Below are 24,122 nucleotides of genomic sequence, written 5' to 3'. Positions count from 1 at the left end.
AGTTGTGAAACAGTTCAAACAAGGGTGAGGTGCATCAAGTTCTTCTTTAGAAACATTTTTTTTTTAGCTTATACAATCCTTTGTCTTATTATAGTCTTTTAGAAAATTACTAGTAAATGCTAAGCTGTCTACAGTTTAGGATTATAACAAAGCTTTATATATTTATTTTGTTTATTTCGGTACTTGATTACATGATAAATCCCTAATTGATATATATGTATGTAGATATTGTCTATATCTACGTTTTCTAATTTTACTGGCATGGCATCATATCAGTTCAGTTTCTTTCACTTTATGTTTTGAAAACAAATATACTAAATTAAATTAAAACATGTAAATCTATGAAGATCAATAAAATGCACTTCAATCTATCTAGTGAGGAGAGAATCCAGGAAAGAAGGAGCCTAGAGGCCCATGATACCTTTGGAGGAGCTGCAGTGATCCAGCTTTATATTAGAAGAGTGGTTGGAAGGAGAACCGCTGTTCATGCATCCCACAAATTGGCCTTTGATTAAAAAGTTATATACAGAGAGCTGTTAAAGCAGTGTTTTTCAATCCTGGTCCTCAAGGCACCCTGCCCTCCATGTTTTAGATGTTTCCCAGCTATCACACACCGGTTATCAATTGATAGCAGATTATCAGGCTTTGATGAACTGCAATCATCTGAATCAGGTTTGCTGAACCTCAGAAACATCCAAAACATGCAGAGCAGGTTGCCTTGAGGACCAGGATTGAAAAACACTGTGTTAAAGAAGACATGAGAAGTGCCCAAACACGAAGAGGAAAGGGTCCTGCAGTCTAAAGGCTGATTTATACTCAGAAACCAAACGTGCCCCCACACCTGCCACAGACCCTCTACTGCATCTCTCAGAATTGCAGCTGACCACAGACAGTGCCGCAGACAGGAGGCATCTGATTGGTGAAATCTACATCCGCTCTACACTATGCATATTTCCTGTTTGGTACCTTACCGGCTTGTTTTGTTAGAGCGAGGTGCGCAAGAACGGTGGGACCCTTTTTCAAACCTGGATCCCCGCTCTTTTTCGCCCTCATGTTCCTCCTTTGTGGCACAAATTTATCCCGTCTTCCTCTCTGCCTTGGCCACATCTAGACCCACAGCTAGTTCCATGATTGTCCCTCTTGCATTGTGGCATGGAATAACATAGCACAGACTTTCAATATTGGGCATAAATCAAAAATATCTGCAACAAGCTAACTGCGACACACTACTGGGGAAGTACAACCAGCCCTTAAAACCTTACTTTTTGGTCTTTTTGGGGGGTTTAGATCTTTCACATAAACTCTCAAAAAAGTACCCTAAAGTTTGAAGTTTTAACTGAGCTGAATGTGAGCAAATACAAAGACTATTTTTCAAGACACTTCAGCTCTCTCTAGGCTGCAGTCTGTCACTCCTAATTGCATGTAGTAGGCCTAAAAGTCTTGCAGCTGTTCTGGTTTGTTTCTTCGCTCACTTTCTAATTAACACGGATCGTGTCTCGCTGCAGCATCAGCAGGGGAAGAGCCTCTGTATTTCTGAAGCGACGCTGTGCTGAACAACAAGCATCTGGCACAGCAGCGGTCAGCATGACGTCTTCTGACGAGACCCTTCAGATCACTTCTCATCTGAGCGCCGCAGTCGGAGACTACCCCGATGCTTCGCTTTAATCAGCCATCAAGTGTCATATTCAAAAGGCTCCACTCGGGCTTTCATCCATCCTCTGCTCTGGGTTTACACAAAACAAGTCAAAACACAGGGAGCAGCTTCCTCAGCGAGGTGACACTGGCACGGTCTGTGTGAGACCCTGACCTTGTGCCGCCATTGTAATGAGAAGGAGGCAAATGTATCACTTATCATTAGAGGGATGATTAGCTGCCAATGGGCTGTACCCGCCGCGGTTTGATCCCTCCCCCTGCAACGATCCCCAGAGTGCGATAACATATGAGATGACAACAGTTTCACACCCAGTTTCACACCTCCCGTGGTTCTATTCGTCGCAGCAGCCTAATCACTCATGTGAGATTAATGAGAGAAGTTGAGGTGTGGTGGGACAGTCACTAATTACAAGCCTACACACTGGATTGTCACCAGGGGACCAGACGGTTGCCGTGTGCTTGGGTTTGTGTGTTTGTCCGCTCCATTAGCATACCCTAAAAAAGTTCCTTGTTTTCTGACAATACATGATGGTTCCCATCAAGAGAAAATGAGCAACATCTGAGCTTCTCTCAGGAGAAAATGTATGAGAAAAGCACTTTGCAAGAATAAGGGCGCTTATATAGCAGCTGGGAAAAAACAAAATCAAATCAACTCAAAATGCGACAGAACGTAGAGGTAACAAAGGCTCCCGTGTACATTATTTTATTTCTTTTTGTTCCTCTGAGCTGCTGTGAAAAGAGGAAAACAAAAACAAAACAATGGAGTCATGGAAGCAGATAAACAGCTCCACAGCAAAGTGTGTCAGACAAGTTTCCATTCTGAGAGATGTTACTCATGTTATCTTTTGGCAGGTGTTCTGGTTGGATGCCTTCAATATATGAGAATAAAAAAATGATTGTGGAGAAAGAAAAAAAAAGTGAGATTTTCTGAATCCCATTTTCTCCAGTTTGTTCTATGGATATTGAAGGAAAATTTACTGTAAGTTGTTTTCCAGTCATGATAAAAAGAGCCACAAAACAGAACTAATTAAAGTTCTCCAGCTCTGACTCTCTAGAGGACTGAAAAGAAGCAACAAACCTGTTTAATGATAGGCAGGAACTGATCCTACTGGCCCATTATTGAATATTTATACAGTCAGCAAATAAAACAAACATCCAAGTTTTACTAAACTGCATGGATAAGACTCTGGATGTATTTATTATTATAAAAATCAGTTATAGGTGTATTTGTAAGAGTTTTTTTTTTGTATGTTTGTTTTTATTAAACCCGCCCTACAGCTACTAATAGCTTTAAGTGCCGCAACATTTAGCATTTTGCTTATAAGTTTGCCTTCAATCTGTCTGTTTGACCTCAACCCAGCAGAGAACTTTCTGCCACAGATTTTAGTACAAAATTATGTTGTATTCTTTCAACAGTGGATCTCACCTCATTGCTTTTGGCCACTTTTCAACAAAGGTGATATTTTCGTCTATGGCTAATGGTTTTCTTTTCAATAGATACCCCTACCTGAGCTGTTGATATCTGCTGTTCCGCCTCTTTGGCTGCTTTGCGGATTAGTGCTCTCCTTGCCTAGATGGGCAGAATGGTAGATTCATCAATGCTCCGTTGTCCAAAGCTTTAGACGGTGTCTCCAAACAGTAGAATCCAGCCAAAGGGCTGCCAACCAGATGCGGAGGGCACCACCCATGCTATCCCAGATGCTGCAGTCCCAGAGGGCAAGCAGGAGTCCGAGCCAGAATAGGGAAACAAATTTGAACAGGAAGGCTAGTGGAGTCCGTAGCCCAGTCAGGGATACCGATGAGAACAGGAACAGGCTAGCCCAGGGTTCCAGGAGTCCAAAGAGAGTTCAGGCAGAACGTTCAGATGGAAACTAGCAAGTTCAGTGGTTGAGAGGCAGAACAGGGCAGGATATCAGGAACACTTTGGTACACTAAAAACCCACTCTCTCCTCTGAGCCAAGACAGGAACAGGGCACTCTCAATGGATAAGAGACAGGACATAATCAGGAAATCAGGACCACTACGAAACACTAAAACTCACCCTCACCACTGGCCCCTAAGAACAAGAACATGAATTAAAGCATGAGCAATGATCTCACATCAATAATCTGGACCCGATAGCTGGTACTGAGCTGTATATAAAGAAGCAGAAGCAGGTGGATTAGATGAGTGATAATTGGAAACCAGAGTTAGGCAGGTGAATGAAATGAACAGTTAGGAGTCATGATGACAACAACTACAGCTTGAAAGCCAAGATTCTTCTTTCTTTTCTTTTTTTTGTTGCAAAACTTTGTACAAGTCAGTTCAGGTTTTTTACATAGCACCAGTTCACAAAGCATGTCATCTCAGGGCACTTTGCAGAGACAATTCATTAAGATCATTCAGTCAGATTGGTTTAAAGTTTTCAACCTCTAGCCCATCTGATTGCAGTGATTCATTGACTTTCCAGTATAGTCTGTGGTTCTTTTATCATCAAATTTAAAAAAAAAGCATAAGCATAAGCATTTTTTTGACATCATCGCGATATATACTGCTCAAAAAAGTAAGGGAACACGTAACCAACACAATATAATTTCAATTAAATTAAACTTCTTTGTAATCAAACTATCCACTTAGGAAACAATACTGAATGACAATCAATTTCACATGTTGTTGTGAAAATGGAATAGATAACAGGTGGAAATTATTGGCAATTAACAAGACCCACTTAATAAAGGAGTGGTTCTACAGGTGGGGACCACAAACCACTTCTCAATACTTATGCTTTCTGGTTGATGTTTTGGGTTTTTTTTTATGTTGGTGGTGCTTTAACTCTTGTGGTTGCATGAGACGGACTCTATAACCCACACAAGTGGCTCAGGTAGTTCAACTCATTCAGGATGTAAAATCAATGCAAGCTTTGGCAAGAAGGGTTTTATGTGTCTATCAGCGTAGCGTCGAGGGGCTGGAGGTGCAACCAGGAGACAGGCCCCTACACCAGGAGATGTGGAGGCGACTGTAGGAGGGCAACAACTCAGCAGCAGGACTGCAACCTCCGCCTTGACAAAGAGGAACAGGGGGGGAATTGCCAGAACCCGGAGAAATTACCTCCAGCAGGCCACAATGTGCATGCGTCTGCACAAGCAGTTAGAAACCATCTTCATTAGGATGGTATGAGGGTCCTGCATCTACAGATGGGGATTGTGCTCAAATTCCAACACCATGCAAGATGTATGGCATTTGCCAGAGAACACCAGGATTGGCAAATTTTCCACTGGCACCCTGTGCTCTTCACTAACGAAAGCAGGTTCACACTGACTACATTTGACAGACATAACAGAGTCTGGAGACACCTTGGAGAGTGACCTGCTGCCTGCAGCATCCTTCAGCATGAAACGTTTGAGCAGTAGCTTAGTAATGGTGTTGGATGGCTTTTATTTTAGAGGGCCACACACGCTTTATGCACCCACCAGGGGTAGCATGACTGCCATTAGGTACCAAGATGAGATCCTCAGACCCCTTGTGAGCCCTTATACTGGTACGGTTGGCCCTGGGTTCCTCCTAATGTTGGACAATACTAGACCTTCTGTGGTTGGAGTGTGTCAGCATTTCCTGCATTGAAGCTATAGAGTGGCCCACCCGTTCCCCAGATATGAATCATGTCTCGGTCCATCCACCAATGTTACGTTGTACCACAGGTGTCCAGGATTTGGTGGATGCTTTAGTTCAGGTCTGGGAGGAGATCCCTCAGGAGACCATCCACCACCTCATCAGGTGCATGTCCAGGTGTTGTAAGGAGGTCAAACAGGTAGCAAATTTGTTGGAGCTGTCTGTCCCACTTTTTAAACCAGCGATAAAAACACAAACCCATCGAGGCTCATTCAAAATAAGGAAATGAAGCTTTGCAAAATGAAAAAGCTTTGAAATCCAGAGTGTCGGACTATTTGCTTTTTAAGCAATCTGTCCTTCAGCTCACTGTGTTTGATGTGTTCCAGGATCGCAGTGTGATGACAGATAGATAAACAGAAAAGGTCCATGTTAGTGTTTCCCTCTGCTTCATTATTGCAGCTTTCCAGACTTCAGGTAATGTTTTTATGTTCCTTTGTTTTGATCAGACCAACTTTTATCCTGACAACATAAAGTCTTTGTTTTGTGTTTTTTTAAGGGAAGGGCATACGGAGTCAAAAACAATATGTTGAAAACAGTTGTTCATCATCAGTTTTTATGAGGAAGCTGTTAGTGTATCTCAATTTTGCCCATGACTCCCATGCAGTCAAAGAAGACACCTTTTGGTTATTTATTTGGTTTCCAAAGGACTCAGAGAGAAAAGAAAAAAGCCCTAATTGTCTCATTAATTACTCTCCACATAAAATAATGACCGAACCCTTGTGATCACAGCTCTTTGTTACTCAATAATGAAGGCAGAGGTGGGATGGCAGCAAAAGAAAACGCGCTTCAACCATCTTTTTTCACAAGCAAGCATTATGCTGGAAGAGAAGGAGAAAGAGGAAAATAGGGCAGATGAAAGCAAAGGTACTGTAGGCGGAGGGAGAGGAAAATGGTAGAAAGATGCAGCATTAGGGTTTGATTCATTTAGAGCAAATCAAAACGACAAGAAAGAGAGCAGCAGAGAGGGAAAAGATTTGGCTGAAGAGTGCCCCTGGAGCCCACCCAGCTCACCCTCCTATCGTCCCAATGTGGTGAATAGACTCTTTAACATATTGTTTAGCAGTAGTGGGCAGTAACTAGTTGCATTTACTCATTACATTTTCTTGAATGACATTTCAAAAATAAACAGAGTCAGTAGTTTTATTTTAGAAGTAGTTTTACTGTGCCATACTTCTCACTTTTACTTGAGTAATATTCTTCCAAAGTATCGCTAATCGTACTTGAGTAAAATCTCTGACTACTCTGTCCTCTGGGTAATTTAAACAATTCTAAAACCAGGTAGACGTACAGTAAAGAGTAGATATTATCAGTGGAAGTTCTGTATTTGTATTTTCTAAGTCTTTAGAATACCAGAGCTTGCACATAAAGTCTGTTATTTCTAGACATCAAATCAGATGTTAGTATCCAACAATAACCCAAGTAGTCTTTTTACCAAATACTTTTTACTTTTACTTGAGTAAAAACATGTTGCCACTATAACTAGGGTAGAATGTTTTGGTACATCTGTTGTTCAGACACAGCCCAACAACAAACCCAATCAGCAGTGCCTTAAAGACTCCTAAGAGAAGCTGCAGAGCATCATCAGATGAAGGCTTCAGGAAAGTCAAGTTCCCCTCTCAGGTCCAGGAGTTGGTACTTCAGACCTCCTACACAGGGTAGATGTGACTAGACAAGTCACCCGCTCTCATTTCTGTACCATTGTTTACTCCTACCATAGGGAGCTAATGACACTGGATTATCCTGAATATGTCTGTCATAGCACCACAGCTACCTACTGGATACTAACTTCCACTACAAGCTGTACAATTTGTTTGTGAAGACATTTGAAGGGATGCAGCTCTTCAATTCTGCCTCGTAGCTGAGGAAAAACCTGGTTCCTAGATCAGTGTGAATAGCTGCTGATTATCCTGCAGCTGATGTGGTTAAATGTGCCTGCAGCAGCACATCAGAGGGCAGTGAGGGTGTGCCCTGGCGCTTTCCATGCCCTGCCATGTTAAAGACGCTCCTAATCGGGTGTGCAGCTCCCAGGCCTTTGCTGACATAAATCAGCTTAGCAAAGCAACTGTGTGGCTTAGCTTATTTAGTTTCCCAGCTGCACCCAGTGAACCTAAAGCAATGAGGCTTGTTTTCAGCTCAGACGGCAAATGAGAGTGCTTCCGTTGCCTGAAGTGAATTTTACTGAATGTTCTTTTTTTTTTTCTTTACTCTTTTGCCCACCTTTCGTGTTTGGACCCTTTGCTGTTCCACCGCCAGCGGTCCTCCATCTTGTTAGAATGAGGCAAAGCTAATGGGGCATGGACGGCCAACCTGAGCAGTTCTCTATGGAAAATCAGATAGGAATGAAAGGGGGAAGAGAGTTTGTTTCCTTTTCCCTTGTCCACAGCATTTCAACTTTTCCATCAGAGCAGAAATCAAACAGAAGGACTAAAAAGCTTTGATATGAGAATTTCACTGCTATGCAAGTATTCCTTATTTAGTTTTCATTTACCTTCAACTTTTTCCATGTTTTGTCAAAATATAGTCCATTTACACAAAAATGGCACATTACTGTTGGGTGAAAGGAAAATAACAGTGTGTTATGCATCGGTCTATAGCACCTCTATCTTTGGTTATATGGATTTTTTTTTTTCTGTCCTTATTTAGCTAATACCTATATAAGATAAATTCAAATGCATAGAGAGAAGCTGTTAACATTTTCCTTACTGTCCAGCAGATTTTCTATTTAATTCATGCTTGGACTTTATTTAGGCCATTCTAAATCATTATAGAAGTTTCATCTAAACAGTTACGTTGGTATATTGGCCGCATTTTTACAGATTTCTATTCGTCTAGATGGGGTGCCCCAGTGCAGCACCTCGAACCTTATTCCCATCATCTCCTACCAGCTTCCCTGACTGACCTCATCACCATCACCATGGTATTATAGCCATTGAAACACATGCTACACTGTAGCACTGTGTGTTTTTTAGCCACAACTGTTGTTTTGTCAAATTCTCCCATCTGAGCTGTGGGTCTTTATACCTTCTCCTTTTTTTCCAGACAGTTTAGGTGGATAACTTTGGAGTAACATTTCCAGTATTACTTAATTAAACAAATTAATGCAAATAATCTTATTAATGGAAATAAAACAAACACATTCAGTATTTGAAAAACGTTTTCATCAAAAAAAGATTTTACTTGTAACTTTGCTGTTTTCACAGATTTTGGTGTTTCAAATGATCTTTTTTACAAATAAAATTTTCATATTTTTATTTTTTTTAAGATTATTTTAAACATGTTTAATATTTTTAATTCAGACATTTGAAATGTATTTTTTGAAAAAAAAAAAATTCAAATACTTTTTTGGGTTTTATATTTTCTTTTTTTTCAAATTTTTGTTTATCAGTTTAAATTGCTTTTTTTTTATTCTCACAGATCACATTCTCTTCACATTAAGCCAAACATAAACTCTTGCTCTTGACCCGCACGTTGGCCAATATTTTTGCTAACGTCCATGCAGACCAATAGAAATGCTTCATTGCTCCACATATCAGTGGAAAGCCCGCCCCTAGAGGTAAAGACAATGTAATCTGGAAAAATGCTATTACAAAATAAGGCAATTGGTGAAAACAAAACAATGAAAATATAAGAAAATATATGAAAGAACATTTTTGGAAAATATTTAATTTGAAAACCTAAAAACTGTAAAAGCAGATGAAAAATGAAAAATATATGTAAAAATAAATAACTGAAAAAAAAAAACCTTTTTACAGTATTAGTGGCTGTTTTTTCGGACAGTAGACTGACAGGAAAGCGGTAATGAACGAGGGGGAGAGACATGTGGCAAAGGACAGAGGTCACAGGTCAGATTCGAACCCGGGTCGAGGACTAAGGCTTTTATACAGTGCTAACCACTGCGCCACCATTTACAAAATGTGTCTTTTGCTTGCAATGACAATACAATAAAAACTCACTCCATAATATGACCATATCTTGGTCGATTTGAAATCACCCTCTTTTTAGAGATTGGGCTATGATTTTATAACTTAATAGTGCTTCTTAATGTCTTCCCAGTCCTGTCTAAGTGTTGTTCTCTGATGTCTTCACAGAACAGCTGCATCTATACTCAGATCGGTTTTCATGTGACTTCTGTAGGCTTTTGGTTCCACAGGATTTTATTTGGGGGTATCAGAGAAATGAGAGCTGGTTATAAATGCATGCAGAAAACTGGGTAGACTTTCATTATAACATTAAAACAGTGAAGTGTTAACACAAAGAGTCTCATGCCAGTCAGCCGCTCTCTAGTCAGGAATCTAATTAGCTTAACAAAAGCACATTAACCTTATCATGGATTTAATGGCAATTAGACGCTTGTAAGGCCGCTTCCAAGTGACTTGAACTTATTCTTGATTATGAGGCTGATAAAAGCTGATGTAGAGTAGAATATAGGGGCTCAAATTAATTATTTCACAGCTACATAGATTAAAAGGTTTTTGCATTTACGGCTGCAGCTGATTGCCTCCATTGATGACACAAACTGAAACAGCTGGCTTGCCCGGAGATGGGCTCTGCCAGGCCAGGTTGTGACAGAATTGTCCCAGTCCATAAGCTGGGAGGCATTTTGTAACAAAGATGACCAGCATGAAGTGCCAGAGCCGGTCTGTCGAGCAAACGCTCCTGCAGCCCCAGGCCATGCCAGCCTTAGTGTGGACAGGAAAGGAATCCTTGGGAGAGTGAAGGCTTCCTTTTTTTTTTCCTCCACACACATCATGTGATTCACAGGCTGCACCTTCCGCTGGGGCCGAGGCGAATGGAGGTTTAATTGGCCATATCCAGTGATAGATGGCTGTTCAACCTTTTGTTCCTCATCAGTGGCAGGATGCACCGAGGCTTGCTTGTTTCACAATATGAGGCTGATTGTGAGGTCTATTAAAAATCATCCCCAGGAGGAGATGTCACTGTGTTGCGATGCCACAGCTTGAAAGAAGAAGCTCCAGAATGGTCGTTCTTGAAAGAAAAGGGGAAAAAAATCAACTTCTGCTCAGTGATTGCCCATTATATCACCAAGGCAGTAAACATGATTGAAAAACTGATCACACTTAATGAGGTATCTCTATCCACAGAGAGATCCACAGAGAGATAATTGTCATCAATTATAAGCTTTTGTTTCTCAGCAACAGAAATCAAAGATAGAAATCCTGGTTTTTATTTAATTGCAAACAAACTCATCACATCAAGAAAATTCCTGATTGAATGGTGCATACATTAATTACATAATCATGGCACGCAACTTGTCCTAATGCACCAGTGCCCCCTAACCGAATAATGCAGACTGTTAAAAGTTCCTCTTGGCTCAGACTGATTGATGTGCTGGTAGACATGGAGCCACCGTACGTCAGGTTAAAGATGCAAAATGCCAGTTTTTTGTTCTGTAAACTGTGTGCAGGAAGGAAACTCTAAGTGAAGGAGAAGGCAAACAACTCCAAATATCACCTCAGACATTCAGGCAGACAGAGATGAAAAGAAAAACAGGCTGACGGCAGGAAATGAGGATAGCGAGTCGAAACGAAACCGACTTTGCTCAAGGAGGGCTTCCTCTGTGCTTCACAGACGAGGTGCCAAAGTGAGCAAATTAATAAATAAATGGCGGCTTTTGTCAGGGGGTGGTGCTGGGGCTTTTGACATCCCTTAACAGTTGAGAGTAAGCTGGAAAAATGAGTGATGCTCGTTAACTCTGACCCAAATCCTGAGAGACAGTGGGAGCTGTTAAAACACGGAGCAGACTGGGGAGTCTGGGTGACCTAGATAGCATTGGCTCTAAAAAGAAGCCATACATCACATTAAATCACTCCATGTTCTAATACAATGAGGTATATCTCTCTCATTGGTAATGAAAATGGCATTCTGATAAGGTTCTTTGCGACATGAAGAATACCTCTTCGACTGCTGACACGCCACTGCCCTGTTTGAGACATACTCACGGGTAGATTTCTCCTTCGCCGCTGGTCCTGGGTGACATTATCAGACTCTCAGACTCGTGAGCAAACACAAACTCTGACACAAGTCTGACGAATCCAGTCTTATGGTAACAACCAGCTGTTGATCGAGGAAATATATCTAAGCAACAGAGTTTCCTTTATTCCTTCTCTGTTAAGAAGCTCACTTTATATGTCCCACAATCACTACTTCCTATCCTTCTTCACATCGTCAAAGAACTCTTCTTCCATTTAGTCAAAAATATCCACTACTCTACGTGTACCAAACCAGACAAGTTTGTGACTTGTCTCTCTTTTTCTTTACTGCCAATTTGGATCCCACTGCTAAAATCATCTCCCGTTTCATTTTTGTAAAGTCCATACCATATAGTTAGCTGAATGTACACACTTTAAAGGTATTGGGGAGGATTTTTTTAAAAGACCTGCTCTTCACTTAAAAAGAAATGCACGTGCAAGGGCGTGCACAAGCCCATTTTTCCTCATGCACACCCTGTTAAAAATGTGCTGTTCTCATAGCTCATACAAGCTCACTGTGTCCACATACAGTGGGGAATAAATTGTGGACTTTATAGAAAAACTAAGTTAACTTTGGACAAATAATCACTGCTTTTTGCTCCGTTGGTCATGTAACTCCTCCTCCTCCGCACAGTTCCTGTGCCATCTTTTTTATTAGTCACCACTGATGTGTAATGACAGCCTATGGCGACAGCAGGCCGCTGTGACAGCAAATCCCATAATGCTTTGCGAGAAGAGCTCTCTGCGCAAAGCATTCTGGGATATATCTGCCTCTTCTGAGGCCTTTTTTTTCCCATATATTTCATAGTCTCTTTTTCTCTTATTACCCTCGGCCATTTTCAAAGAACCGCTGTGAGAAAGGTGAGCTTTAATGACTGTCTGAAACCGTTGCTGACTACACATATACACCTGAAATTGTGCATGCACAGAAAAAGATAGCTAACGGTAGGAGCACGTAGGACCACCTTATGTTAATATATCACCAGAATAATTGACAATATGATTACCACTTACATAGATCATCCACCCGGAAATAAAAGATCTTCCTCTATACCTTTAATACATTAAAACTTTTAGTTCAAGCTCCTAAACTTTTCATCTAAGCAGTTTTTGACACTTTGACTCTGCAGTCCTCGATATTCCTTCTGCTTGGCCAAACTGATATAAACAGTGATGCCAGATTGGGCTGGGCTCCCCCCAATGGGGCTTTTTTTCACCAAGTTGGGCTGGAAAAAATATCTTTGGGCTGCTTTTCAAAGAATTTGGATGGTTTTAAGAAAGCAATAATTGGAAAAAATATCAACACAATTACCATTATTTGGCTAGAAGAACCGATGTTCAATGGATTATTATGTCAAACATGATGGACAATGGACAATGTCAAACATGACATTGTCTATTAGTGATAGTCATGATCGTGAGTCACAAGTTCCACTGGAGGTTGAGACTTCATCTAAGCTACACTGACTCCTGATGGCCTTCGCTGTTAGATTTTAACTTGCTATTAGGGACAGCATCATGTCGATGTGAGAAAAGTTAACATCAACATGTACAGAAAGCATTGGAAGGTTGATCCACAGCTAAAATCATGGGTTGCCACTGTCCCAGTTAATCAACGTTTATTATAAACGTTCTTATGAAAAAAAAAACAAGTGTATCTTTGTGATTTAAAAGAAGAAGGGTGCCTTGTTCTTTATCAGGTGTTCTATTACAGTACTTCAAGGATTTAAGAGAAGGTTCAAGATGGGTTGAGATTTGGACTTTTTTGTTACAGTTTTTGGTTGTGTTTGGGCTGGAAACTGTCCAGCAGATTGTGATCGAATCTTGTTCCAATATTGCTGCAAACAACAAGCATTTTTTCTAATGGAAATTAAAAAAGTAAAAATAAATTTTATCTAGAAATGAAATTTGACAAACTTAATCAAAAAAATGTTTTTCAGAGTATCGTAACTACTTTCTTGTATATATTTTATTTAAAATTTAAAAAATGGCCTAATGTTTTATTTATCAAACTTTTTTTTTTAAGATTTTATATTTTAATTCTTTTACTGAGTTTAAGAATTTAATTATCTTAAAATGTTGTTTTACAGATCACATTCTCTTCACTTTAAGCACCAAAAAATGTTCCATGTAGACCAATAGAAATGTGTCTTCACTCCTCTCTACAGAGGAAAGCCCGCTTCTAGAAGTGAAGAGATTGTGATCTGTACAGTTATACAGTTCTCACTGTAAAGATTGGTTTTATTAGTCAAAAAACTATATTTCAAATTTGTGTTTTTTCTGTGTACATTTCTTCTTTTACAATTTATTGGTATTTTTATGAATTTTAACCTTTAAAACACCAGAACTTGATCTTATAGTCTCTATCATTTGAAAAAAATTAAATCAAATGTTAAGATCTGACACTTAGTACTTCAGTAACCTTTTTAGAAAATACTCATTTTTTTTCAGTTAAGTCATTTTTTGGATGATTACTTCTTACTTTAAGTAAAAAAAAAAAACATTTAAGTAGTTCCTACAATTTTTGGGTACTTTGTCCACTTCTATTACTGGGTAACATGAGCTTTTTGACATATTTTTTGAGTAAAACTTTTTTTCACATGTTTTACAGAAAATATGCCCCATAAAACATCAGAAATAATTTGATACAATTGATAGCATCCACACTTTAGGACCAGATTGATATTGGAAGAGTGGACTTATAACAGTTTTGCTATTGGTTGAATAAAATACCTAAAATGGTGCTCTCTGTTTTTTCGTTTCATCAGTTGCTAGTTTCTGCACTGGCTGGTTTCATAACCCAAACAAATACTTACAGAAACTAACTAGAGACTTTTGATAAACTTGTAATCATAAGAATCCTTTTTAAGATGACGTGCCAGCTTGTGTTGTCTCTTTTAACACACTAACAGTGTCACACAATGTCAGACAGGACAATGTGCTTTCTTTTCAGTCCTTTTTCCCCAACAATAGCTCCTCACTTTGCCAACAGAAGCTGCAGCAGCCATGGTGCCAGCTTGGCATGCCACCCCCCCATCCCTCAGTGTTAGCTGCAAACGATTCAAGGGCGTTAACAAACAATGTGGGGCTTTCCACTTCATAGACCACTGTGCCAGGAGTCCCGCCACAGTTTGCTTTCAAACAGCCCGTGATTCGTTGCTCTCTCTGCTGCTTCCCCTCCTCTCCTGCTGTTGGAACCATTAACGGTCCATCCTCAGAATATTTTCTTTGCCTGCACAGAAGCGCCGGTCATGGTTTACTGTTCTGTATTTACTCTTGAGGAGTACATAAAGTCAGAGTGTTAGATATTTCACCAGAGGTCTTCTTCGTGGGTGGCCGCTGAGCAGCGAGCATTAACTCCATCCTCATTAAGGATTGATGATCCAGAAGCGATAATAACATCTTTGTTGATTTGTTAAATTGCTGCCCTCCATTTCATATATTAATACTGTAATTGGGGAACAAGAGGCATGTGTCATTTTCATTTTTAACGACCCCCGGCTTAACATTTCTTATCTCTGTCTCCTTGTATTTCAGTGCTGAGAGCTACAGATGCACCAATCTGGAACTGAAGTGCCCCACCGAAGAATAATATCCCCTTCTGACCTACTCTGAAGAACAATATTTGATTCAATCAATGTTGCAAGTCTCCCCCAGGGGGATTGCTCCTGAGCAATAGGTGAACCTTCATAAAAGGCAACACTACAGACCATGTGATACTTGACCTTCACTGAGGAAGCTCAGGTACACTCCAGAGGATGTCAAATCAGATCTGAACCGGCCCTCCAGGGGATCGCTTAGCTCTTAATTCAATCAGCGCTTCATGTTTTGCCTTGTATTACTCAAACACCATGGACCAGTAGTGACAGAACGTATTTATTGATGCTGGATCTTCATTTATTGAGGAGTAGCAGACATGTCACCATGGATTTGACTGAGGTTTTCAGTATCAAGGAGCTGCTGTGAGAAACACAGGAGCTGAAAGGGAGAATCGAACACTGGGAGCTCGGAGGAATCGCTAGTGGGCTGCTAACTCATGGTGGATCTGCTGTGAGCAGGAGAAGGGACTCAGCGGTGGAGGATGTCAGCAGAGGCCGAGGTCCAGTCGGGTGTCAAAACCAGCCAGCGAAAGGAGTCCAGGAGGATCAAAGGTATGCTTCATTTTGTTCTAACAGAATCATTGAATCTCCCTGACAGTGTTTTACTGATGATGAAACATTGGTTGGATAAATGTGTTCCGGTTAATGATGATAACCTGTTATTGTCCTAGAAATAAACCAACAACCAAGTTACTTTACTGCAAAAGAGGAGAATGACACTCCCTGTATGTCTGTGGTCAACTCTGCCAGGATGTCTGTTTTCTTTTTTCGTTTGACTTAAAAGAAAAATCAGGAGGGGTCAGAAATAGTCAGGAGGGTTCAGAAGTTTACACATGATAAAGCATGACAGTTCCTTGTGCAGTTTTAATGCGGGTGATGATCACTCACCTGCAACCCAACACGACTGGATAGACCTGGACTTTTCCTTTTCTGTTTGAAGTTAGAAACAACAGAACATTCCTAGCAGTCCAAATGCCTGTAAGTTAATACAAATAAAATTATGACATTTACATTTTTCTAATGAAATGGACGGAGGTGTGGTTATTTTGGAGCTGCTGAGGTGAGCAGGCAAGAAAGTAGATTTTAATTGTAGTACATTAGTACTGTTAGGTTTATTATTTATACATCATGTGCATTGTTATTCTGTTAGCCAGATTAGACAGAGTAGAAGGCCTTCCTTCACATTGTGGATGTCACAGTGTGTACGGAGGTCATCTAATCAGGACAGCCTTTGTGTCTTTAAAAATACACAGGATATGGGCACATCTTGGAGCCGGTCTGATAGAGGAGAGCTATCTTTAACCCTGAAGCATAGAAGCAAGCTGCATGAAGTTCAAGACATGGATGGCGTGTCAGTTTCTGATACGGACAGCTAAACATCAGCATGATGCAACACATAGACTCATGAGGTATAAGAAGCAGGTGATGACCTTGTTCGGGGCTCAATCTTTGCCGGACGCTCGCGGACGTGATTTTTGAGCCCACAGCTGTGCAAGCTCCAAGCATTTTCTCTTTCCTGTAACGACCTGATCTGGATTAAACTCTGTTATTTTTTACTCCTGTTTTATAGTCCTTTTTATATGGTTTTACCCAGTTTGAGTTAAGAGTAGTAAATAACTTGCTCCCAGGAAAAGGACCGTGAGAAAGCCCCCGAGGCGCAACGGCTTTTTTAGGGGACATAACTTCCTCGTTTTAACAGTACATTATAGTACATTATAATAAATATTTAATTGGTCAGGTTTAAAATATACCAGGGAAATGACCTGAATCAGATGATTAAAATCAAAATGTTGTGGTGTGTTTCTAATCAGTGAACACAATGTACCTAAACATTTTGAAGTGTGATTTACTATTTCCAGTGTAAGTGAGGACCCTCTGGGGCTTCTTTAAAACACCTGTTGTTGATATCAACAGCTGACACTAACACAAAATGATTAACAAATCATTCTTCTACTTAAGTGGCCAAATTAACATTTCAGACATTTGATAAAATACTCTGTTTTTGGAGCATTGTGGCTTTGGGTTCCCTCAGAATGAGGGATAAAGTCACTGAGGGCAGGAATCCTCTCCACAAGTAGAAACTTGTGGATTTATTTATAGATGTCTATGGATGTTTATTATTTGGAAAGATGTGAAGGCTTTCCCTTTTCCCCCGTGAGCAAGTCTTTAACTGTTAAACAGCTGGACTGTGAATGTAAAAAAATGTCTGCCCCATGGGAGACTTTAGATTAAGATGACATAAAATGTGCAGGAAAAAAAAAACAGTAAGGTAATAAACTGACTCTTTCTGTAGGTCTGACAGGCACTGAACATTGTGCACCTTGTTAGGGTTGGAGCTAAATAACATCCGACAACATGCAGGAAAAAGCGTCACTCATTCAGGTCTGCTGAGAGCTTTCGTGTCTCATCTCAGGGATCCAGAAGTAGTTACAGCTATCCCATGTAGCCCCAGGGCTCAGTGGCGCCCTGATTCAGGTGTCACGGACAGGGTAATTCACACCATGTCGGCGCGGTGAACAACATAAGTGATCTGATTGGAAGAGGCATCCTCTGCACACTGAAAGATTGAACTAAAATAGGATTGGCTTTGAACTGGAAGAAACAGAGAGGTACAGAGAGTGGGATTCTCTTTGAGGTTGACTAAAACAGCGGGAGCTTTATTGTTTGCCTTCCACTTCTTCATCAGTAGTGTTTCCCTCATCCCTCCATCCATGAACAAGGCCACTTCAGCTAGCTCAGTACGTTAGGCTACTGTGAGTTTGCTGTAACAAGGTCGTGAGGCCAGGTCCTCAGTGGCTGTTTCAGTAGTTCTGTCGGATTGCTCTGATAAATGGCTCGGCTAGAGGAGGGCCCATCGATTTGAGTTAAGTAGAGAGGTGGGGGGAGCGAGCTAAGCTGCAGTGACGGCGCTGCCAGACTACTCATGAGGGGGGGGCATAAAGTATAAGCCTTTGGCTTTAACATGTTAATCACGTGCTCCAGGCGCCATCGTTACAACCAGTGAAGATGCTATTTACATCCATATGAACAGGAATTGGGTCTCTGTGTCTGCATGCAAAATAAATATGTGCAGATTGATATGCAGGATGGCTGCATGCTGATTGTAGCACCTTTTACGATCCAGTTTTTGTCTCGTGGCATGCTCAAAATAAATTCTGATTTTGCTGTTTGTTTGTTTTTTAGATTATCAACCAAATGGAAATGAACCTACTAAACCAACGGGATCTTATGTAAAAGGATCTTTCCTTGTGAAATAAAATGTAAACTGAGTTATTTATCTAGTCCACTGTTAAACCATGGTGAATTAATTAAGTTGGGTCAATCTAATTAAGTTAACTATTATTAATTGAGATTAATTTTAGTGCATTTGCTTTTTAGTGGTTGGTGGACTAACTAATTTTGCTGTTTACCAAAAAAATGTGAAAGTAATGACCTCTGATGACTCAAAATGAATAAAGAATGGATTCAGATTTGGCAGATATGTTGGCATTTATCACAAAAGCTTAATGGCAATTTTTGTTGAGGGTGAAACAACCATCTAGCAGATTAATCAATGAAATTGTCATTTAATAATTGCTTTATATCGGGTTTTACTCTTTGCTTTGTCTGAAATGTGATAAAAGAAGCAAAAGCAGAGGGAAGCTGAAGAGGGGTGCTTTATTAAGTATTAAGTATTTTCCATTGCTCTCCATATGTAGCACAGTTTCATCTTTAGTTTGGCAGGAAGCAGCAGACCAGAGTGGTATGATATAATTGCGGAGATCAATGATGTTGTTTTGGTGTGTTTTGCTCTTGTCTAAATGCATCAAGGACAAAGTGAAAACCGACTTGAAATAAATGTGTTCCTTAATGCTTTCTGACTTTTCTGTCCTCACGACAACTCTCACAGCAAGTCTATTCAAATAAATACAGCAATCTTAGAAGATATGAAAAAAATATAAAGTGCACTGCAAGGAATTCCTGCCTATATGTAGACCACCGACAGAAGAAAATTGTGCAATGGTTGAAAACTGTTGGAAGGTCATGACAAGGTAGTAATGTCTTTTTTGTCTGCAGCTTTTTGTCTGCAGGTTTGTCTGTGCACACAGCTCTTACTGCAAATGGCAGATTACTGGGCAGCAGTTCTTCATGTGGAGAGTTGTCAGGCTGGAAAAGGATTGGGTGTGTTATTGCTTGGTACTGTTGCTCCGCTCTAATTAAGAAAAGATTGAAGGTAGAATTGATAAACATCTGCTTTCCGACAGAATGAAACAAGGTATTGTTCACATACAGCAAGTGTCCAGTGTTCAACCTGTGCATATAATGGCTTTGCTTTATTAGGCTGTTTTTTCTTTGCATCAATATCCAGAATCCTATTAAATCTATTTAATTTTTTCCCATATTCATTTTTCTTCTCAATTCCAACTGATTTATTTAAACCATTTTCTATTCATCTACATAAGTGGATAAAACAGATTAAACAAATGAATAGCCACAAAATTCAAAATCGTTTCACTTTCCGTAATAAAGCAAATTGCTGTTGTTCAGCAGAACATTACATGCTTTTGCAAGGTATTTAAACATATTTTCCTGTCCTTTTTATTAAAAACAAATATATAATTGTGTGTAAAATATATAATCTCACACTAAAAAGGAGCCTTTTTGTAAAAGTGTTTTGAACGTTGAACATAAAAATGTATCAAAAAGAAAAGTAAAATCTATCAATTTCTTTCGTTTTGGTATTTAAATTAATGTTTTTCCTGTATTTTCTAAAGCACAAAAAGACAATTAACGTCCAAAATAAACTCACGCCTTGCTTGTGCTGATGTAGTTGTACGCTGAAGGGTTTGCAAGCATCTCTCTCATGCTAGTTAGCTTCATTACATGTATTCCTAGGAGTTCAGATGATCATTTACTGACAAAACTTGGTGAAAAGTTGCTCCCCGAAAAGTCTAGTTATGCCCTTCATTTTTGGAAGGATTTAAATGTTTCTGTTTCACAGTTGACCTGAGCCCAACCTTTGTAATCATCTAACAGCAGATAAAGAAATTGGTGTTGGACAAAATACCTCAGAGACCGCTGCATCTCCCTCAAAAGGCCAAATCTTGTGAGATTTGGCCTTTTGTAATAGATTTAATTTTATTTGCTAAGTTCTGTGATTCTGTCCACATTTTATTTGGCTTGCAGAAATCAAAGGGCCCTACATCCCTTCAGATGCTTAAATGGGAGTTGATGGATAGTTCCAGGCTACTGTAAAACATCGAGAATTTTTTTTGACCAAACATGCAAATATAAAGGAAATTGGTTTACTTAACCTCTTTCTCAGCAGTGTACACATTTTTATATATCTGTGAAAAGCCTAAAATAAAGTAATTTTGGTTTGCAGTAACAGTGGCACAATGAGGGTATAAGAAATATTAAGAAATAACAGCTTTTAACAAGTTCACTGAGATTGCAACTATTGTGGCTCTTTCTTTTTCAAGGCTTTTTGTAAATCTCTTTTGGGTATGTCAGTGATTAGTTTTCCATTTTCAAATATCAGAAGGTTGGGTCACACAGAGAAATTGATCAATGGAAAAGAACCTATCCTCAATTTGATATCATATTTATACCCCGGTGAGATGGGAAGTCATGGATAACAAATTAAATGTTCCTAAAAACTTGAATCAAAGCCAAAATACTTTGATTTAAATTTTCACCAGTTATTACTTTACCCCAGTACTCCTATCCACAGAATGAAGGTCTCTGTTAGGTTGAATTATTTTTTGTCTGAGGTTATACTACCTGTCTTTCTATTTTGACCAGGGATCCCAACACATTTCTCCAAGTTTGTAGCCCTTTTAAGTTCCCTCATTACCAGATATGGTGATATTTCATTACCAAGTGTACCACTGTCCTTATTGGTAAGAGATTATTAAAAACATAAGATAGAGTGATGTGTAAATGTCAGATAATTCAGGTTGATGACAGCAGCTTCTATCCAACTCAAAGGATAACGGTGAAATCCACCAAGAAAAAAAAAATTTAACAAGCACATCTAACCATATTGTTAACTTTAAGGCTAAGCCATCCCTGAGGCCGTGTCCTGAAAGAAGGTTAGAACAGAGTAGCTTCTCAGTAATGAGTAATTACCCTGTCCTGATATCTGATGGATTTAATGTTAGCTTTGTTGTTCATGGAGTTTCCAGCTAATGGCTAAATATAGATTCCAGCTTGTTCCTCTAATGCATCATGTGCTGCTTTCTCTCCCTCTCTTTATGTCTCATGCAATTCTAATAGGTAGGAGACGAGCAGAGAACATTAATGCTGTGGTGGACACGCTCACTTGCAGGGATGTACAGCAGCAATGTCTGCTCTGTAAAGCTAAATCTCCAATCTGAACATCTACAGAACTTCCTTTCATGTGTGACTTTACTCTATCTCCATAGCAACTGTTGCTCTCCTACTGTCATCTGTGCACCAGAAACGTTTCAGAAAGGACAAGCCAGGGGAAGATGGAGATAATAGGAGCACCAAGCATTGAAGCAGCATTTAGACAAAAAACATCTTTTACATTCTTTTTTTCAAATTGGGGTTATCCACCTTAACGGTGTTCTACTTCTCAGCTTTTAAGGGAAATTACATCACTTTTAAAGTGTGATTCTTTTAAAAAGGGATCATAAGTTCTTGTGTTATATAAAGTTAATAAGTCTCTTATGTCTTTCTTTTAATATAGATCCAGCTTGGTATTCTCTATAATGTTCCCTTAGAACAGAACATGTAATTATCCAACAGAAAAAAGAATGCATTTTAGATTTAAATAAAACATGAAATATAACCTTTTTTATTGCTCAGCATCTATTTCATCTTATGTTCAGAGCATAGACAAGGCAAAACAATAATGTAATGCTTAAGTCCCACTTATATACCTTAATTAAACTGTTTCTTTTTTGCTGCCAAATTTATAGTTGGGTTTCTAAATCTAGTTTGGGCCAATTAACTCTCTGGAAGTATGACACATGAGCCACTGTTACACATTGGGATGACTTCCATTGATTTGCATTTTGGTCTATGAATATAATATGAATATAAACTATCAGCAGCCAGTATGATTAGAAAAGCACCATTCAGTCTGTTTATAAATTACTACTAGTGATCAATCCAGCAACCTCCTGCTAATAGACATTTTTTGCTGGTTTGGTGAGTCTTATATATAAAATGTTGTTCAAAGCGACTGCTGGTGTAGGTACAAAGAGATGTATGGTCTATCCACAAAGTGGTGTAGAAGATCTCAGCGATTTGTAACCTTCTAACCTGTGGAGTGAATTTGGCTTCAGTGTTGTTGCAAGCAAGGAAAACTATTTGTAAATGAAAGATCTGGAAAAAAAAAAAGAGCATTTTAAATCAATATCTAAAAAAAAAAGAAGTTTTAATGGAAATTTTATCAAAATTAAAATCTTTTAAAAAAATGTCTACATCAGTGTTACTTTTTTCTGATTTTTTTTGCATATCTTATTATTTATTTGGGTATTTTTTTCTTTCTTTTTCAAATTGTATTCTCTTTCTTTACAGATTTTATATTTTCGAATTACATTTTTTTATTTATCTTTTTCAGATGGGTTTTTTACGAATTACATTGTGTTCAAAATGTGTTTTAAAGGTCAAATTCTCATTTCTTCTGGGCAGGTTTGTTTTTTCTGGAGTGAGTATAAAAGAGTTGCTGTATAGTAGCAACAACATTTCCATTGGTCAAGAGTAGTAGTCTATGTTGTGCTTAGGGTGAAGAGAATAAGTTCTTAAAAAGATTCTTAAAAGAATGCAATTTTGTAAAACTCACACAGAAAAATCTACTTTAAAAACAAAAATCTTTTTTAAAAAAGCTAAAAAAAAAATCAAGCAAAAAATAAAAAATAAAAAACAAATAAAATAATTTGGAAAATATTAAATATAAGAAAAAAAAAGATGTATTAAAATATTTTGCTTTTTAATTTCCATTTATTTATTTATTTTTAAAGTGCATTTATTTATTCATTTTTAATTTGATTTCAATTTATAAAATGTTTTTTTGGCTTTCACTGTAATGGAACAAAAAAAAAAAAAAAAAATTGGAATTGACCAACCAAAGGGTAGAAAGACCATCATGCCCTAAACTATTATAATAGCCTTTTTTTTTTCAAATAAGACTTCTTCTGTATTAGGTGGTTAGTCTGATCAGAAAACACTGATGTTCCGCTCTCAGTATGTTTCACATAGGAAGGTTAGTAGTGATGCACTGCCTCCAAACCGCCATGTTTTCTAAAAGTAGTAAGTAGCTACTGTTTAAATATCATACTAACAAAAAAATGTAACAGATGTTAAAAGATTTATAACATAAACCACGGTTCCATTTTTTTATGTTGGAGTTTATTAAGTCATTACAGGCGAACACTACATTTCATTAATCATGAACTATCCCTTTAAGGCATAGCAGCAGAATGCCAGGACAAAGTTAAAGACCGTCAGGGACTTTTAAAAACTGACCTGCTATAAGAACAGCCCATCCATGTTTTTGCCATCCCTGCAGTTTCAAAGTTTGCTTTGATCACTCCTCCTGTCAGCTTCTTTCAGACTTTGCAAAGCTACATGCATCTCTGTTTGCAGAGACTACGGAGAGAGAAAAGAGCAGATTAATTCAAAAGTCATTTGTCATACTGTTGAACCTCTTTCACACCTGCTCTGCTCTCCATCAGCTCATTGACAACTGAACGTGTTGGTGTTACTGTATGTCTAAATTACCTCCCTGGTGCTTTTTATTCAAAGATTTATGAAGACAATCTGTCTAAGTCAGACTTAGTAACTTATTTGTGTTGCTTTTATTAAGTCTGAACTGCTGCAGTCTCCATAACTGAGGGAGATACGGAGTTCACGTGATCTCTCTGACTGACATTTGAAGGATGCTGCAGCTAATAATAAGAAGTTGAAGGTTAGGATTTCCTTCTGGTTCTTATAACTGTTGCATGTGGGTTAGCACGATTGCCTCAGCGTTTTTTTACTGGCTTTTCATTTCAATTGTAAGACCTGAAACAAAAGGACAGTGAAATCATCTCTGAAATCATCTTACTGTTCATTTGAACATCTACAGTAGTTTCACAATTGGTCACCAGATAAGCTAAGCTGAATTGTTTTTGTGTGCATGTACGCCACTGCCAACCAAATATCGCAGCATTGGCTTCATGATAATATTACTTAATCTCACACTACCTTTGTTGCCTTGACTGATAAAAATGGACGGGGC

General features: G+C 38.9%; 1 protein-coding gene across 1 annotated transcript in view; it reads left to right on the top strand.

Moving 5' to 3' along the window:
* LOC107083615 (disabled homolog 1-like) overlaps positions 1–24,122 on the top strand; it is an 80,697-nt gene that overhangs the window by 10,637 nt on the left and 45,938 nt on the right. Inside the window, exon 2 of the mRNA XM_015372979.1 lies at positions 14,829–15,442. Within this exon, the coding sequence (XP_015228465.1) occupies positions 15,373–15,442 (70 nt within the window). The 5' untranslated portion in view covers positions 14,829–15,372. The remainder of the gene's footprint in view (positions 1–14,828; positions 15,443–24,122) is intronic.

The sequence above is a fragment of the Cyprinodon variegatus genome, unplaced genomic scaffold, assembly GCF_000732505.1.
Source record: "Cyprinodon variegatus isolate N-32 unplaced genomic scaffold, C_variegatus-1.0 Scaffold79, whole genome shotgun sequence".
In the NCBI taxonomy this organism is placed as follows: domain Eukaryota; kingdom Metazoa; phylum Chordata; class Actinopteri; order Cyprinodontiformes; family Cyprinodontidae; genus Cyprinodon; species Cyprinodon variegatus.
The sequence above is the reverse complement of the archived record's forward strand: the minus strand, read 5'-3'. Positions and strand labels throughout refer to the sequence as shown.